Here is a 16,291-nt window from a genome sequence, read left to right on the forward strand (position 1 = left end):
AGTCTGGTAGTGTAGACAGAACATCTACAGTCTGGTAGTGTAGACAGAACACCTACAGTCTGGTAGTGTAGACAGAACATCTACAGTCTGGTAGTGTAGACAGAACATCTACAGTCTGGTAGTGTAGACAGAACACCTACAGCCTGGTAGTGGAGACAGAATGGTGGGGATTTTATTAACAAAACCTATTTGTTCTCCCCCTGTCCTTTGATGACTGACTGCCTGATGTTATTGTGTGTGTGTGTGTGTGTGTATCTGCATATTGAGAGCAGCTTTGAGGGCATAGACACATGGACGTACTCGTACTGTCACCCAGAACATCAGCCTGTTCAGTCCCCTCCCTTTAGGATGTGTGGGGAATAACAAGCCTGGCTGCTGCTGCAGATGTTATTGTGTTGCCCTACATTCTCATTGACCTTGGTATTTACAGTAATACAATTAGCCTGGGTCTATTGTTTTCAACTGTGTGATAACAAACAATCCATTGTAATAATGTAATAAAACTGTAAATAACTTGAATACAATAGATTCTGTATATTTTTATTTAAATATTTAATAAATGATAATCCAAGTACGTCATGTTTTCATTTTAATACATCGGAAGAGGATTCCATCTTATTTTGTTTATTTAAAAACCACTAGTAAAACATGAATGCATCAATTTCCCCACTGTGACATGATTAATTACTCAATTCATAGCTGTGATAAAGCTTTTTTTAGGTCACAACAATAGCTAGCTCTGGTCCAGGGTGTCCGTTCCTCCAGTTAGTGAAGGAACGTGCATTAACGACGACCTGGACCAGAGCTAAACATTGGCCAATACCAGGCAGGAACATCCTTCCTTGTGGGAATGACACGATAAATGACAATAAACAAAATGTGTTGGAAATAAAGTAGTGTTCTGCAGTCAATATGTTCCTCCAGTGGTAACCAGCTAGCGGCTACTGACCACGTCTTTATTTGACTTTAAGACGGAGTAAATCCCAAAAGCTGTTCGATTGGTTTGTAACGCCACTCATCTGCTTCTAGCTCTTCAACCAAACTGGCCAGTTTCTCCATTCTAGATACCTGTTGATCTAAAAACAAATCAGTGATATACGCTGTTAGATCAAGCATAGCATTATTTTGTATCCGTTACCAGAGTACTTTTTTCCTAAACAACAAATACATCCTAAATAGCACCCTATTCCCTATATAGTGGGCTACTTTTGATCAGGCCCATAGGGCTCTGGTTGAAAGTAGTCCACTATATATAGGGAATAGGGTGCCAATTGAGACGCAGACGTAGGCATTAAAAAAATACTAATAATAATTGAATTAAGAGACTGATGGACTTACCGTGCTTCACCTGTTTCAGTGTTGATGCCACCTGGTAGCTGAACACAGACTCACACAGAAACCTGTCTGAGCCGTCTGAAGACACAGAGTTCATGTTCAATATCACATCAACTGCTGTTACGCTTTCATCAACTAGCACATGTAGAAATACTGTAGTAGTAGACAAGTTAACCCTGAAATAGTTTAAACAACAAGAATGGAAATGTGCCTTCTTGATCACAACCCAACCCAACCCAACACACACACACACACACACACACACACACACACACACACACACACACACACACACACACACACACAAAACTATTACGCTATAGATCTATTATATAACATATTAGGGCACTGCGTTCATCCACCTCCACCTCTGGCCTGCTCGCCTCCCTACCACTGAGGAAGTACAGTTCCCGCTCAGCCCAGTCAAAACTGTTCGCTGCTCTGGCCCCCCAATGGTGGAACAAACTCCCTCACGACGCCAGGACAGCGGAGTCAATCACCACCTTCCGGAGACACCTGAAACCCCACCTCTTCAAGGAATACCTAGGATAAAGCAATCCTTCTGCCCCCCCCCCCCCCCCCTCCCTTAAAAGATCTGATGCACTATTGTAAAGTGGCTGTTCCACTGGATGTCATAAGGTGAATGCACCAATTTGTAAGTCGCTCTGGATAAGAGCGTCTGCTAAATGACTTAAATGTAAATGTAAATGTATAGTAAATGGTTTTGTGGTACAAATTTTTTAATATCCAATCCTCCGGACGGGCACAATCCTCGGTAATTACTGAGTAAGTAAGTAGAGGAGTTAGCTAAAAACATGATATAACTCCTCACATTATGCCAACATGTGCCACCGTTCAGTTTGCTAGGATTGAGAAGTAAACAAACTGGAGAATAAAACGACTAGCCAAAATAACTAACTAGAACACAATGTGTCACAAATGGCACTCTGTTCCCTAGATAGTGCACTACTGTTGACCATGGCCCTAGATAGTGCACTACTGTTGACCATGGCCCTAGATGGTCAACAGTAGTGCACTATGGCCCTAGACAGTGGACTACTGTTGACCATGGCCCTAGATAGTAGACTATAGTTGACCATGGCCCTAGATAGTGGACTACTGTTGACCATGGCCCTAGATAGTGCACTACTGTTGACCATGGCCCTAGATAGTGCACTACTGTTGACCATGGCCCATATGATATTAGTGCACAATGTAGGGTTAGGTTGTCCAACTGGTGGCCCACGGACCGAATTCGGTCCCCCCATTTTCATTGTTGGCCAAAAGACTAAAAACATCAGCTCCAAGTGATTACATTTTTTGGAAATCTGTTCCCTTGTATTCCTATGCACAATAGAGAGACACATCTGATCATATACAGTATACAAGTAAGCAAGATTTGATATAATATTTTACTAAAACAATCTGTTTGGTCTTCTTGCGGTCAATTTGCAGTCTACAACTGATTATGTTCAGACCCCCCGACCATCCACTCAAGTAAAAACTAAAATCGTCCCGGGGCTGAATCTAGTTGATGATCCCTGGTGTAGGGAATAGGGTGCCATTTATTAATCATTTTTTTATATATATTTAAATTTTATTTAACTAGGCAAGTCAGTTAAGAACAAATTCTTATTTACAAGGACGACCTACCCCGGCCAAACCCTCCCCTAACCCGGTCGACGCTGGGCCAATTGTGCGCCGCCCTGTGGGACAGGCCCCAAAAACAAAGCGGAATAGAACCCCAACCCTGGCCACCAGCTTCACTGCTGTCCCACTTAACAGTGAGCCCATTAGTCCTCGGAACACCCAGTACTTTCCAGCACAATGATCCAAACTAAGACATTCATTACAACACAACTGAACGGTGACTTGGGGTCTAAAGAGGTAACAAAGGATGGGGCACCCTATCCTAATATAGTGTACTACTTTGGCACATATGGCTCTGGTCAAGATTAGTGCACAACATAGGTAATAGGGTGTCATTTGGGATGCACAAAGCAGGGGCAAGGAGCCAGATGGCCCTTTGGGTTCAAACAAACAGATCCTCTTGTGTGATGTGACAAAACTAGTGGTGGGTGTTGTGGGCTGACCCATTGGCAGAGCACTGACTGCTAGCTGGTGCCCATGTACGTCCTGTTGGATCCAACTATGATTCAAAGGATCATGGGTCACCAACTCCAGATCAAAGGATCACTAACTACACTTGACTTGAAGCCAGATTGATTTGGGTGTGAGGGAAGTGGGGCACACTGGCGATGCGTGTTGATATTGGGGCAGAGCATCGACTGTCGCTGGTAGCAGCGCACGTCCTCCTGGAGGAAGATCCAACTATGACGCATGGTAGCTAGGTCATTAAGGGAACAGTGAAAAGTTCCAGGGACACATTGTTTATCTTGTGGGTAAAATCCAGACAAGCTACACTTGACTTGAAGCCAGATAGAATAGTTGTACGAGAAGTGTGGCTAGGCAGATGTACAGAAGGGGCTTGTATTCAGAACCAAACACATGTACAGTAGCTAACCACAAACACACAGAAGCATTAATCCATCTGAAACACACAGCATCACTGTATATGGGATATGAGCATGATTAATATTGTAATCAGAGCCAAGAACATGTTCAGAATGTTGCAGGTAGAATGTACAGAACAGACAAGGTTTTCTAGAACTCCAAAAGAATCCTCATCACCGGTCTGTCTCTTGCAACGTGCTGAACCTATATTCCAAAGCCTCTGGTGATTGGCCCGTGTCAATGAGCCTACCTTCCATCATCTCCCCGGCTCCTTTGGGATAAGTGTAGAGGACCTTACGCGGGGGGATAAGTTCTGACGCGCTGAATCCAGAGCCAGTCACCGAGCTCCCACTAACCCCTCCGGCAGAGGAGGATGAGGAGGAGGCTGCCATTCCAACTGAGGAAGAGGAACACAACGGCAAATCATGATCACCAAGTTCAGAGTCGTGTATTGCGGAATAATCCAGTCCCAAATGACCAGCAATATTTCTTCAAAATACATTTAGCTAGCTGTGCAGCATTAGCACAGATAGAACACGTTATACACATCTTTGTCATTACATTAGCATGACTAGCTGGCTAACAACGTTATGAATAATAAACTGGCAAACATAGCTAGCTAACGTTACATGAAGCATAGCGCATTTACTACTGAAGCAAACTTTCCGGAATAATAAATCAGACATAAGATTCTTATTGATGTGATGAACCTACTACTGGTGATGGAGAAAGCAGCAGGCTAACTTCTGCTTTTGTTTATGTTTCTGGTTAGCTACCCCAACAATAACTCCGCTTTACGGTTTAGGCGATATATAAATCAAATGTTGATATTGGCGCATCATTAATTTGTTGCGAGCGCGGAATGTCTATCCATGCAGTTTAGAGATCAGCGACTACGTAATCAGCTGGTTACTTTACGTCAAACTGCCGTATGTCGCAAAAAAGCCAAAGAGCCCACACGTAGTTGGCAGCTACTATTCACTAAAGTATATATCGTTTTATTTACTATTCAAGATAACTGCTACAATGGAAATCTTACGTCCATCATTGATCAACATAAGTGGAAGAGTATACAGAAGAAATACCATCAAAGAATACCAGTATGAAGAGGGGGAAGAGGACGACTCCTACATGGGACCACCAGGTAGCTAGGTCCTCAGTGCTAGCCATTATACCTCAGTGGTGCTAGCTCCCTACAACCCCAGCTAACTATAGCTAGCTAGATAAGACAGATGGCTACAATACTGTGCAGTACTACCAGATAATTGACCTTATTCTACTGAGACTTAGCTAGTTATAGCTGACCAATTGACCACCACAATGTGTTGTGGGATGCTTGTCTCCTCTAAATGTAGCTGTCTCCTCTCCTATTTGTTCCTGCTGCACCTGCTATGGAACACCAACATGTTCTTTCCGATCTCACACATGCACTTTGTTGTTCTGATTAGCTAGTGAACCGTTTGACGAAGACGAAGAGTTCTGTGACAGCCACTCCATAGAACAGACTGACAAAGGTTTCAGCTGTGCCATTGATGTCCCAAGTGTTCTTTACAAGTGAGTTACAAACACCATGCAGGCTATGCACCCTTAATGGCACCCTATTCAGTGCACTACTTTTGACCAGAGGCCTAAGGGAATAGGGTGCCAGTTGGGATGCAGTTCATGAGTCGATGACTGCATATGACTTTAAACTATGCACTTTTATGTTTACATACCCTACATTACTCATCTCATATGTATATACTGTACTCGATACCATCTACTGCATCTTGCCTATGCCGTTCTGTACCATCACTCATTCATATATCTTTATGTACATATTCTTTATCCCTTTACACTTGTGTGTATACGGTAGTAGTTGTGGAATTGTAAGGTTAGATTACTCGTTGGTTATTACGGCATTGTCGGAACTAGAAGCACAAGCATTTCGCTACACTCGCATTAACATCTGCTAACCATGTGTATGTGACAAATAAAATTTGATTTGATTGGAGGTGTTAGTCCATTTTAGGATCCGGGAGTAGATGACCCACACTCTCTCGTCTCTAACATGTGAGCTCAACATTTCCGAACCGTCCCATTACAGATCAAAAATGTTGAATAAACCTAATTTGGACTTACTTGACCCGTTGTCCACAGGGAAGTGTTTATAGCCGGACTTTCAGTACGCTGGTCTGTATATGGTTCTGTTGGTTTGGAGTTTCAATACTTCACGCGATTCACATGCGACGTAAACATTTAGCACAATATGTAAACAAAGACCAAGTGTAAAACCGTACCAGAGACTGAACGTTGACGGCTTTTAGTTTGCAGTAAGACGCAAGCACTTCCAGCTGACTGTGAGGAAACGTGGTTCAGTCGACAACGTTTGGGTACATCTGGCTACCTGCCATGCATCAGAAGATTGAAAAGCCATACACACTTTGCCCGCGCTCATTTCACATACACCTTATCTACAACAGTATGTGGACACCCTTTCAAATTAGAGGATTAGGCTATTTCAGCCACACCCGTTGTTGGCAGGTGTATATAATCGAGCACACAGCCATGCAATCTCCATAGACAAACATTGGCAGTAGAATGGCCTTCCTGAAGAGCTCAGTGACTTTCAACGTATCACCGTCATAGGATGCCACCTTCTAGCAAGTCAGTTTGTCAAATTTCTGCCCTGCTAGAGCTTCCCCGGTCGACAGAAAGTGCTGTTATTGTGCCATGTAGTATAGCAGGAATACAAGCTGACAGTCATACACAACGATGCCCCATAAAGTCTGGTTAATAATAATTTCCTGTGTTTATCTCCATTTCCTACCGTCACGTTTAAATATCATTTTATTCAACATTCTGGCTTGTATACATTTCTTTAAGACTGAATATCCATAAGGTAACCATGGTAACAGTGTAATATTTTAGGCAAATTAGGTGTATTTCATTATGGTCATTAGGTCTATGTGTACATCTTCAATGAAAATCAAGGATACGGTGTACTAACCAGAGAAGTGTGTGTTTTTAACAGATACATCATCGGGAGGAAAGGAGAGACACGTAGAAGACTAGAGGCAGACACAAAGACAGACATCAACATTCCTAAACAAGGAGTGGAAGGGCAGATCGGTGAGTGGCATTTTATTAGCGGAGAGACCAGTACCTCTGGTCAAGGGGCTTGAGCCTTTTTCAGCCTTCTTGAAGAAGGGTCAGGCCGCACGTAACGCCCTGGACCAGAGCTTGGAGACCAGCCCAAACCAGAGGTCTATAGTAAAGATACTGGTGCAACACTGTAGCCTCGTCCCATATTATGACTGTTTTGTGCTGTCTCACCAACTCATATGGTCGGAATTACAAGACATTTCATGTTTTTATTTGATTTAACCTTTATTTAACTAGGTAAGTGATTAACAATGACTATAGGAGTTCACTATGCAAGCACAAACAGATCTGGGACCAGTCTAGCAAAACTCTCCTTTCTCTACCTCTGGGGATTTCAGGGATTTTCTGTCAGCAGTCATGTCATATTAATGAGTTTAGTAATAAAAGTCAGCCAAGAACGTGGGTCCAGCAACCACGCTAAACTCAAGACTGAAGCGTTATCCAGGAACCTCTTCTCCTAAGGGCTAGAATCATGGGATATCAAAATAAAAGTCTCACATTTACAGTCACACAATAACGGTCGAACATTGTTCCAGTGATCACTGGCTCCCAGAAGGCCGCGGTGTCCTCTGCCGTGACTCGTGTCGAGCTCCTGGTTCAGAGCTTTCGCAAGAAGCAGCCGTTCACCCACTTCCTGTCGTTCGCTCTTAACCACCCTCAAGTTCAGGATGGATTCCTGAGGTTTAAAGAGGAGGTGTTGGAGCAGTGTTCTCAGGTAAGTGTGTGTGTGTGTGTGTGTGTGTGTGTGTGTGTCAGTGAGTGCGTGCGTGGCGGATGGGAGGGATGACAATCTGTAAAATAGTGCATAATATTCTCCAACTCCAGTTTGAGATTTGACTATATTCCATTCATGTTTATATTGACTGAATAGCTATCAGAGATCTCGGGTCTTTGTTTTAGTTTCTATGGTTGTCTGGTTCTGGGTTAAATTGTGCAGATCTAGGTTCAGCTTCCTCCTCCCCCAATACTAATCTCAACTAGAGGTCGACCGATTAGTCGAATGGCCGATTTTAATTAGGGCCGATTTCAAGTTTTCATAACAATCGGAAATCGTTTTTTTGGGACACCGATTTGGCCGATTAAAAAAATATATATAATTACTCCTTTATTTAACGAGCCAAGTCAGTTAAGAACACATTCTTATTTTCAATGACGGCCTAGGAACAGTGGGTTAACTGCCTTGTTCAGGGGCAGAACGACAGATTTTTACCTTGTCAGCTCGGGGATTCAATCTTGCAACCTTACGGTTAACTAGTCCAACGCTCTAGCCACCTGATTACATTGCACTCGACGAGGAGCCTGCCTGTTACGCGAATGCAGTAAGAAGCCAAGGTAAGTTGCTAGCTAGCATTAAACTTATCTTATAAAAAACAATCAATCAATCATAATCACTAGTTAACTACACATGGTTGATGATATTACTAGTTTATCTAGCGTGTCCTGCGTTGCATATAATCGATGCGGTGCGTATTCGCGAAACAGGACTGTCGTTGCTCCAACGTGTACCTAACCATAAACATCAAAGCCTTTCTTAAAATCAATAGACAAGTATATATTTTTAAACCTGCATATTTAGTTAATATTGCCTGCTAACATGAATTTCTTTTTACTAGGAAAATTGTGTCACTTCTCTTGCAACAGAATCAGGGTATATGCAGCAGTTTGGGCCGCCTGGCTCGTTGCGAACTGTGTGAAGACTATTTCTTCCTAACAAAGACAGCCAACTTCGCCAAACGGGAGATGATTTAACAAAAGCCCATTTGCGAAAAAAGCACAATCGTTGCACGGCTGTACCTAACCATAAACATCAATGCCTTTCTTAAAATCAATACACAGAAGTATATATTTTTAAACCTGCATATTTAGCTAAAAGAAATCCAGGTTAGCAGGCAATATTAACCAGGTGAAATTGTGTCACTTCTCTTGCGTTCATTGCACGCAGAGTCAGGGCAAATGCAACAGTTTGGGCCACCTGGCTCATTGCGAACTCATTTGCCAGAATTTTACGTAATTATGACATAACATTGAAGGTTGTGCAATGTAACAGGAATATTTAGACTCATGGATGCCACCCGTTAGATAAAATACGTAACGGTTCCGTATTTCACTGAAAGAATAAATGTTTTGTTTTCGAGATGATAGTTTCCGGATTCGACCATATTAATGACCTAAGGCTCGTATTTCTGTGTTATTATGTTATAATTAAGTCTATGATTTGATAGAGCAGTCTGACTGAGCGATGGTAGGCAGCAGCAGGCTCGTAAGCATTCATTCAAACAGCACTTTCGTGTGTTTTGCCAGCCGCTCTTCGCAATGCTTCAAGCATTGCGCTGTTTATGACTTCAAGCCTATCAACTCCCAAGATTAGGCTGGTGTAACCGATGTGAAATGGCTAGCTAGTTAGCGGGGTGCGCGCTAATAGCGTTTCAAACGTCACTCGCTCTGAGACTTGGAGTAGTTGTACCCCTTGCTCTGCAAGGGCCGTGGCTTTTGTGGAGCGATGGGTAACGCTGCTTCGAGGGTGGCTGTTGTCGATATATTCCTCGTTCGAGCCCAGGTAGGAGCGAGGAGAGGGACGGAAGCTATAATGTTACACTGGCAATACTAAAGTGCCTATAAGAACATCCAATAGTCAAAGGTTAATGAAATACAAATGGTATAGACAGAAATAGTCCTATAATTCCTATAATAACTACAACCTAAAACTTCTTACCTGGGAATATTGAAGACTCATGTTAAAAGGAACCACCAGCTTTCATATGTTCTCATGTTCTGAGCAAGGAACTTAAACGTTAGCTTTCTTACATGGCACATATTGCACTTTTACTTTCTTCTCCAACACTTTGTTTTTGCATTATTTAAACCAAATTGAACATGTTTCATTATTTATTTGAGGCTAAATTGATTTTATTGATGTATTATATTAAGTTAAAATAAGTGTTCATTCAGTTTTGTTGTAATTGTCATTATTACTAATAGTTTTTTTAAATCGCCCGATTAATCGGTATCGGATTTTTTGGGTCCTCCAATAATCGGTATCGGTGTTGAAAATCATAATCGGTCGACCTCTAATCTCAACCATTAGTGGGGGAAATGCAAAACGGACCTAAGATCAGTGTCTAGGGGCAACTTCACCCTACAGCGTTTCTCTGTGCGGTCAGTTTATCTCAGGTCTCCTCTCTTGTTAAGGACCACGGAGTAGATGGAAGCATCTTCCAGAACCCTGCTAAGCTCCATCTGACAGTCGGCACCCTGGCTCTGCTGAACGACCTGGAAGTGACTCAAGCATGTAAACAACTCCAGCACTGTCAGGACTTTATCAAGTAGGTATGACTGACTGACAACTGGGTCATGTTCATTAGGAATCAAACGGATGAAAACAGACTGAAACAGGGAGGGACTATCCCTATCTAGATTGTAGGGATTGTATAAAAAGCCAGGAACACATGTTATGTTATGTCAAGTAGCACATTATGTCATGTCATGTTATGTAACACACATTATGTCATGTTATGTCAAGTAACACATTATGTTATGTCATGTAACACACATTATGTTATGTTATGTCAAGTAGCACATTATGTTATGTTATGTAACACACTATGTCATGTTATGTCAAGTAACACATTATGTTATGTCATGTAACTCATGTTATGTCATGTAACACATTATGTCATGTTATGTAACACACATGTTATGTCATGTAACATGTTATGTCAAGTAACACATTATGTCATGTCATGTAACACACATGTTATGTCATGTTATGTTATATCATTTAACACGTTATGTCATGTAACACATTATGTTATGTAACACACGTCATGTCATGTAACACACGTCATGTCGTGTAGCACGCGTTATGTCATGTGATGTCAAGTAACACATTATGTCATGTTATGTTATGTAACACACATGCTATGTCATGTAACACACATGCTATGTCATGTAACACACATGCTATGTCATGTAACACACATGCTATGTCATGTAACACACATGCTATGTCAAGTAACAAATTTATGTCATGTCAAGTAACACATTGTCTTATGTCATGTCAAGTAACACATTGTCTTATGTCATGTCAAGTAACACATTGTCTTATGTCATGTCAAGTAACACATTGTCTTATATCATTGACGTGCTACCTGTCCCAAACCTGCTGTTTTCAACTCTCTAGAGACCGCAGGAGCGGTAGAGATACTCTTAATGATCAGCTATGAAAAGCCAACTGACATTTACTCCCGAGGTGCTGACTTGCTGCACCCTCGACAACTACTGTGATTATTATTATTTGACCATGCTGGTCATTTATGAACATTTGAACCTCCTGGCCATGTTCTGTTATAATCTCCACCCGGCACAGCCAGAAGAGGACTGGCCACCCCTCAGCCTGGTTCCTCTCTAAGTTTCTTCCTAGGTTTTGGCCTTTCTAGGGAGTTTTTCCTAGCCACCCTGCTTCTACACCTGAATTGCTTGCTTTTTGGGGTTTTAGGCTGGGTTTCTGTATAGCACTTTGAGATATCAGCTGATGTACGAAGGGCTTTATAAATACATTTGATTTGATGTAATACACGTTACGTTATGTAACACACATTATGTCATGTAACACATTATGTTATGTCATGTCAAGTAACACATGTCTTATGTCAATTAACACATGTTATGTCATGTAACACACATTATGTTATGTCATGTAACACACATTATGTTATGTCAGGTAACACACATTATGTGATGTCATGTAACACACATTATGTTTCAGGACCATCACAGAAGGGAAGCCTCTCCCGTTGGAGGTGACAGGGATTGAGTACATGAACGATGACCCAGCCATGGTGGATGTCCTGTATGCCAAGGTCCAAGTCAAAGATGGTTCGGACAAGTAAGAGTCTGGTTGCTTCTCTTGAGGGTTTGATACTCTCATGTCTCTTTCTTTAACCACAGTTTGTACCACAGTGACTCTGGCTCCTTGAAAAGCACTATATACAGTGCCTTTGGGAAAAGTATTCAGTATTCAGACCCCTTGACACAGCCTTATTCTAAAATGGATTAAATACAACAAAAAACCTCTGCAATCTACACACAATACCCCATAATGACATCACAATACCCCATAATGACAAAGCGAAAACATTATTATTTTTTTGCAAATGTATTTAAAAAAAACACCTGAAATACGTTATTTACATAAGTATTCAGATCCTTTGCTATGAGACTCGAAATTGAGTTCAGGTACATTCTGTTTCCATTGATCATCCTTGATATGTTTCTCAAACTTGATTGAAGTTCACCTGTGGTAAATTCAATTGATTGGACATGATCTGGAAAGGCACACAGTTGTCTATATAAGGTCCTACAGTTGTCAGTGCATGACAGAATGCCCTTGAGTGGCCCAGCCAGAGGCCGGACTTGAACCTGATCGGTTGATCTCTGGAGAGACCTGAAAATAGCTGTGCAGCGACACTCCACATCCAACCTGACAGAACTTGAGAGGATCTGCAGAGAACAATGGGAGAAACTCCCCAAATACAGGTGTGCCAAGCTTGTAGCGTCATACCCAAGAAGAGTTGAAGCTGTAATCGCTGCCAAAGGTGCTACAACAAAGTACTGGGTAAGGGGTGTGTGTACTTATGTAAATGTGGTATTTCAGTTTTACGTTTTTAATACATTTGCAAACATTTCTAAAAACCTGTTTTTGCTTTGTCGTTATGGGGTATTGTGTGTAGATTGTTGAGGGGGGGAAACAATTTAGTCCATTTTAGAATAAGTCTGCAACGTCACAAAATGTGGAAAAAGTCAAGGGGTCTGAGTACTTAACGAAAGCACTGTAAATACCATGTAGTATTATTAGTATTTTTACAGTTTACTTTTTTAATGACAGATTGAGTGACAATTAGTACATTTAAAATGATGTTCATCGTTAGGATGTCAACAGTGTGAGAGGGTTGCTCCCAGGTAACAACAACTGACTCTTGTGTTGACCCTCTGTGTTGACTGTCTGCTGTGCAGGCTGCAGGCCATTGTGGAGCGGCTGGTGGACCACTTTGTTTCCTCAGGGCTGATGGTCAGAGAATGGGACAGAGTGAAGCTGCACGGCACAGTGATGAACACTCTGTTCAGGAAGGCGGCTTCAGGTAGGATGAAGAAAGTGCTTTTGTCTATGGCCGTCACTGATGTGTGTTTAGGTATGTGTATTGGAGCTTCATCTTGAACACAAGGACACTTACTAGAGTACAAACGCAAACACACACATATACACGTACTTGAAATGAAAATGCTAAATAAGTGTCACTGTTCTCTCAAAGCAGGCTTTCCACTGTCTAAAACTGACCCAGAGTATCCTCCTGATAATGTGAGCCTGTTTCCCTCGTTCTCCTCCCACTCAGAAAGATGGACATTAAGTCAGAGTCACTGGACACGGAGTCAGTCAGCATAAAGATGGACATTAAGTCAGAGTCACTGGACACAGTCAGTCAGCATAAAGATGGACATTAAGTCAGAGTCACTGGACACGGAGTCAGTCAGCATAAAGATGGACATTAAGTCAGACTCACTGGACACGGAGTCAGTCAACATAAAGATGGACGATAAGTCAGAGTCACTGGACACGGAGTCAGTCAGCATAAAGATGGACATTAAGTCAGAGTCACTGGGCACGGAGTCAGTCAGCATAAAGATGGACATTAAGTCAGACTCACTGGACACGGAGTCAGTCAACATAAAGATGGACGATAAGTCAGAGTCACTGGACACGGAGTCAGTCAGCATAAAGATGGACATTAAGTCAGAGTCACTGGGCACGGAGTCAGTCAGCATAAAGATGGACATTAAGTCAGAGTCACTGGACACGGAGTCAGTCAGCATAAAGATGGACATTAAGTCAGAGTCACTGGACACAGTTAGTCAGCATAAAGATGGACATTAAGTCAGAGTCACTGGACACAGTCAGTCAGCATAAAGATGGACATTAAGTCAGTCACTGGACACGGAGTCAGTCAGCATAAAGATGGACATTAAGTCAGAGTCACTCGACACAGTCAGTCAGCATAAAGATGGACATTAAGTCAGAGTCACTGGACACGGAGTCAGTCAGCATAAAGATGGACATTAAGTCAGAGTCACTGGACACATTAGTGCAACACCTGAACACATTAGTGCAACACCTGAACACATTAGTGCAACACCTGAACACATTAGTGCAACACCTGAACACATTAGTGAAACACCTGAACACATTAGTGAAACACCTGAACACATTAGTGAAACACCTGAACACATTAGTGAAACACCTGAACACATTAGTGAAACACCTGAACACATTAGTGAAACACCTGAACACATTAGTGAAACACCTGAACACATTAGTGCAACACCTGAACACATTAGTGAAACACCTGAACACATTAGTGAAACACCTGAACACATTAGTGAAACACCTGAACACATTAGTGAAACACCTGAACACAGATGTAACAGTAACAACCCCTAGATTATTTGATTTTTGTAAATGTATTTTATTTAACATTTATTTAACTAGGCAAGTCAGTTAAGAACAAATTCTTATTTACAATGACGGACTACCAAAAGGCAAAAGGCCTCCTGCGAGGACGGGGGCTAGGGTTAGAAATATATATTTTTTTTAATGAAATAAAAATGTTTATAAAAATATTTTTTTAATTCGATTTTTGTCAGCAACACATGACAACAACATGGCAGCAGCACAAAACATGGTACAAACATTATTGGGCACAGACAACAGCACAAAAGGCAAGAGGGTAGAGACAACAATATATCACACAAAGCAGCCACCACTGTCAGTAAGTGTCCATGATTGAGTCTTCGAATGAAGAGATAAAACTGTCCAGTTTGAGTGTTTATTGCAGCTCGTTGCAGTCGCTATCTGCGGTGAACTGAAAAGAGGAGCGACCCGGTCCCTGTTCCTGAAGTAGTAAACAGAGTTTTAGTGCTTAATTTTAGTGCTCTTGGACAGACCCCTCCCTTTGTCCTGTGCTCTTGGACAGACCCCTCCCTTTGTCCTGTGTTCTTGGACAGACCCCTCCCTTTGTCCTGTGCTCTTGGACAGACCCCTCCCTTTGTCCTGTGCTCTTGGACAGACCCCTCCCTTTGTCCTGTGCTCTTGGACAGACCCCTCCCTTTGTCCTGTGCTCTTGGACACTCAGCTGGCCAGCCCTGTGTTGTTGGCCAGTCTCTCAGCTGCCCAGCCCTGTGTAAACTCATGCATGAAAGAACTAGGGCTGGACTTGATCCACGGCCAACTGAATGAAACCCCTTGTCACTGCTGTTGGAAAACACTCTGTCCTGTTGCACACAAACAGTTGTGGCCAAAGGGAGAGAGAGAGAGGGAGGGAGCGAGAGAGAGAGGGAGGGAGCGAGAGAGAGAGGGAGGGAGCGAGAGAGAGAGGGAGGGAGCGAGAGAGAGGGAGGGAGCGAGAGAGAGAGGGAGCGAGAGAGAGAGGGAGGGAGCGAGAGAGAGAGGGAGGGAGCGAGAGAGGGAGGGAGCGAGAGAGGGAGGGAGCGAGAGAGAGAGGGAGCGAGAGAGAGAGGGAGGGAGCGAGAGAGGGAGCGAGAGAGAGAGGGAGCGAGAGAGAGAGGGAGCGAGAGAGAGAGAGGGAGAAAGAGAGAGAAAGAGAGAGAGGGAGGGAGAGGAAGAGAGGGAGGGACCGAGGTGGGGAGGGAGCGAGGGAAGGTTACTGTTGGTTCTGCTCTTGTTGTTGACTAGTGGAATTGCTCAGAAGGCAGTGTTTTAGTTACGTCACTGCTGCATACCAGATGAATGGTCAGCATTATGTTGTTAGAATCACAGCTATTACATAAAAGACAGGGACATTGACAAATCAGGGTGGTGGTGGTAAGGCTGTCATTTGTTTAGTGTTTTTCAGAGAGAGAGAGGGTCATTTAGGATCATATCTCCCAGTACAGTTCATAGGGATATCCACCTGGTTTGAACAGTGTTGTAATAAACGATGGGGTTGACAGTGAACTCCACTAAACCTCATTAACCCACATTTGAGATTTTATAAATAGGGTTGTCCACCTAATACACTAGATGTGTGTTTTGTTCATTAGGGTCAAAGGACCTTTTTCCAGAGTTCACCTTTTTGTTAACCAAATCTGTATTTTGGATGTAAATGTCGTGTTCTAAGTGTCCAGACACCGTTTTCTACTTGGTTGTGAGAAATATACCCCACCGGCGATAGACTTCCTCATGCTCGTTGTGCAGTTGCAGAGGCACAGATAAAACACCAACAAAGGCTCCAAAAACACCCAAATATAT

At 42.6% G+C, this 16,291-nt stretch overlaps 2 protein-coding genes across 7 annotated transcripts in view; one reads left to right on the forward strand and one right to left on the reverse strand.

The window, feature by feature from the left end:
- Nucleotides 1-524: 524 nt before the first annotated feature.
- anapc16 (anaphase promoting complex subunit 16) lies at nt 525-4,668 on the reverse strand. Its single transcript, XM_055936940.1, has 4 exons — nt 4,564-4,668; nt 4,100-4,246; nt 1,339-1,413; nt 525-1,076 (listed from the first exon to the last, which is right to left on the reverse strand). The coding sequence occupies exons 2-4, from the start codon at nt 4,239-4,241 to the stop codon at nt 967-969; spliced, it is 327 nt and encodes a 108-aa protein (XP_055792915.1). The 5' UTR covers nt 4,242-4,246; nt 4,564-4,668; the 3' UTR covers nt 525-966.
- Nucleotides 4,669-4,751: 83 nt separating this feature from the next.
- Nucleotides 4,752-16,291, forward strand: part of ascc1 (activating signal cointegrator 1 complex subunit 1) — a 36,551-nt gene continuing 25,011 nt past the window's right edge. For all 6 annotated transcript variants that reach the window (XR_008761140.1, XR_008761139.1, XM_055936830.1 and 3 more), the window contains exons 1-7: nt 4,752-4,993; nt 5,298-5,403; nt 6,863-6,960; nt 7,530-7,708; nt 10,183-10,316; nt 11,759-11,878; nt 13,006-13,130. Coding sequence is in view for 4 of the 6 variants with exons in the window: in XM_055936830.1 (XP_055792805.1) it covers nt 4,876-4,993; nt 5,298-5,403; nt 6,863-6,960; nt 7,530-7,708; nt 10,183-10,316; nt 11,759-11,878; nt 13,006-13,130 (880 nt within the window). In the remaining 2 variants the exon portion in view is untranslated. The remainder of the gene's footprint in view (nt 4,994-5,297; nt 5,404-6,862; nt 6,961-7,529; nt 7,709-10,182; nt 10,317-11,758; nt 11,879-13,005; nt 13,131-16,291) is intronic.

This window comes from Salvelinus fontinalis, chromosome 1, assembly GCF_029448725.1.
Source record: "Salvelinus fontinalis isolate EN_2023a chromosome 1, ASM2944872v1, whole genome shotgun sequence".
NCBI classification, from domain to species: domain Eukaryota; kingdom Metazoa; phylum Chordata; class Actinopteri; order Salmoniformes; family Salmonidae; genus Salvelinus; species Salvelinus fontinalis.

What these genes read in the sequence shown, in the direction of transcription:
- anapc16 (XM_055936940.1), bottom strand. Translation starts at nt 4,241, where the DNA reads ATGGCAGCCTCCTCCTCATCCTCCTCTGCCGGAGGGGTTAGTGGGAGC. An exon ending in AGCCGGGGAGATGATGGAAG is followed by an intron (nt 1,414 to 4,099) that starts GTAGGCTCATTG and finishes CTGTGTCTTCAG; the next exon opens with ACGGCTCAGACAGGTTTCTG. An exon ending in ACTGAAACAGGTGAAGCACG is followed by an intron (nt 1,077 to 1,338) that starts GTAAGTCCATCA and finishes ATTTGTTTTTAG; the next exon opens with ATCAACAGGTATCTAGAATG.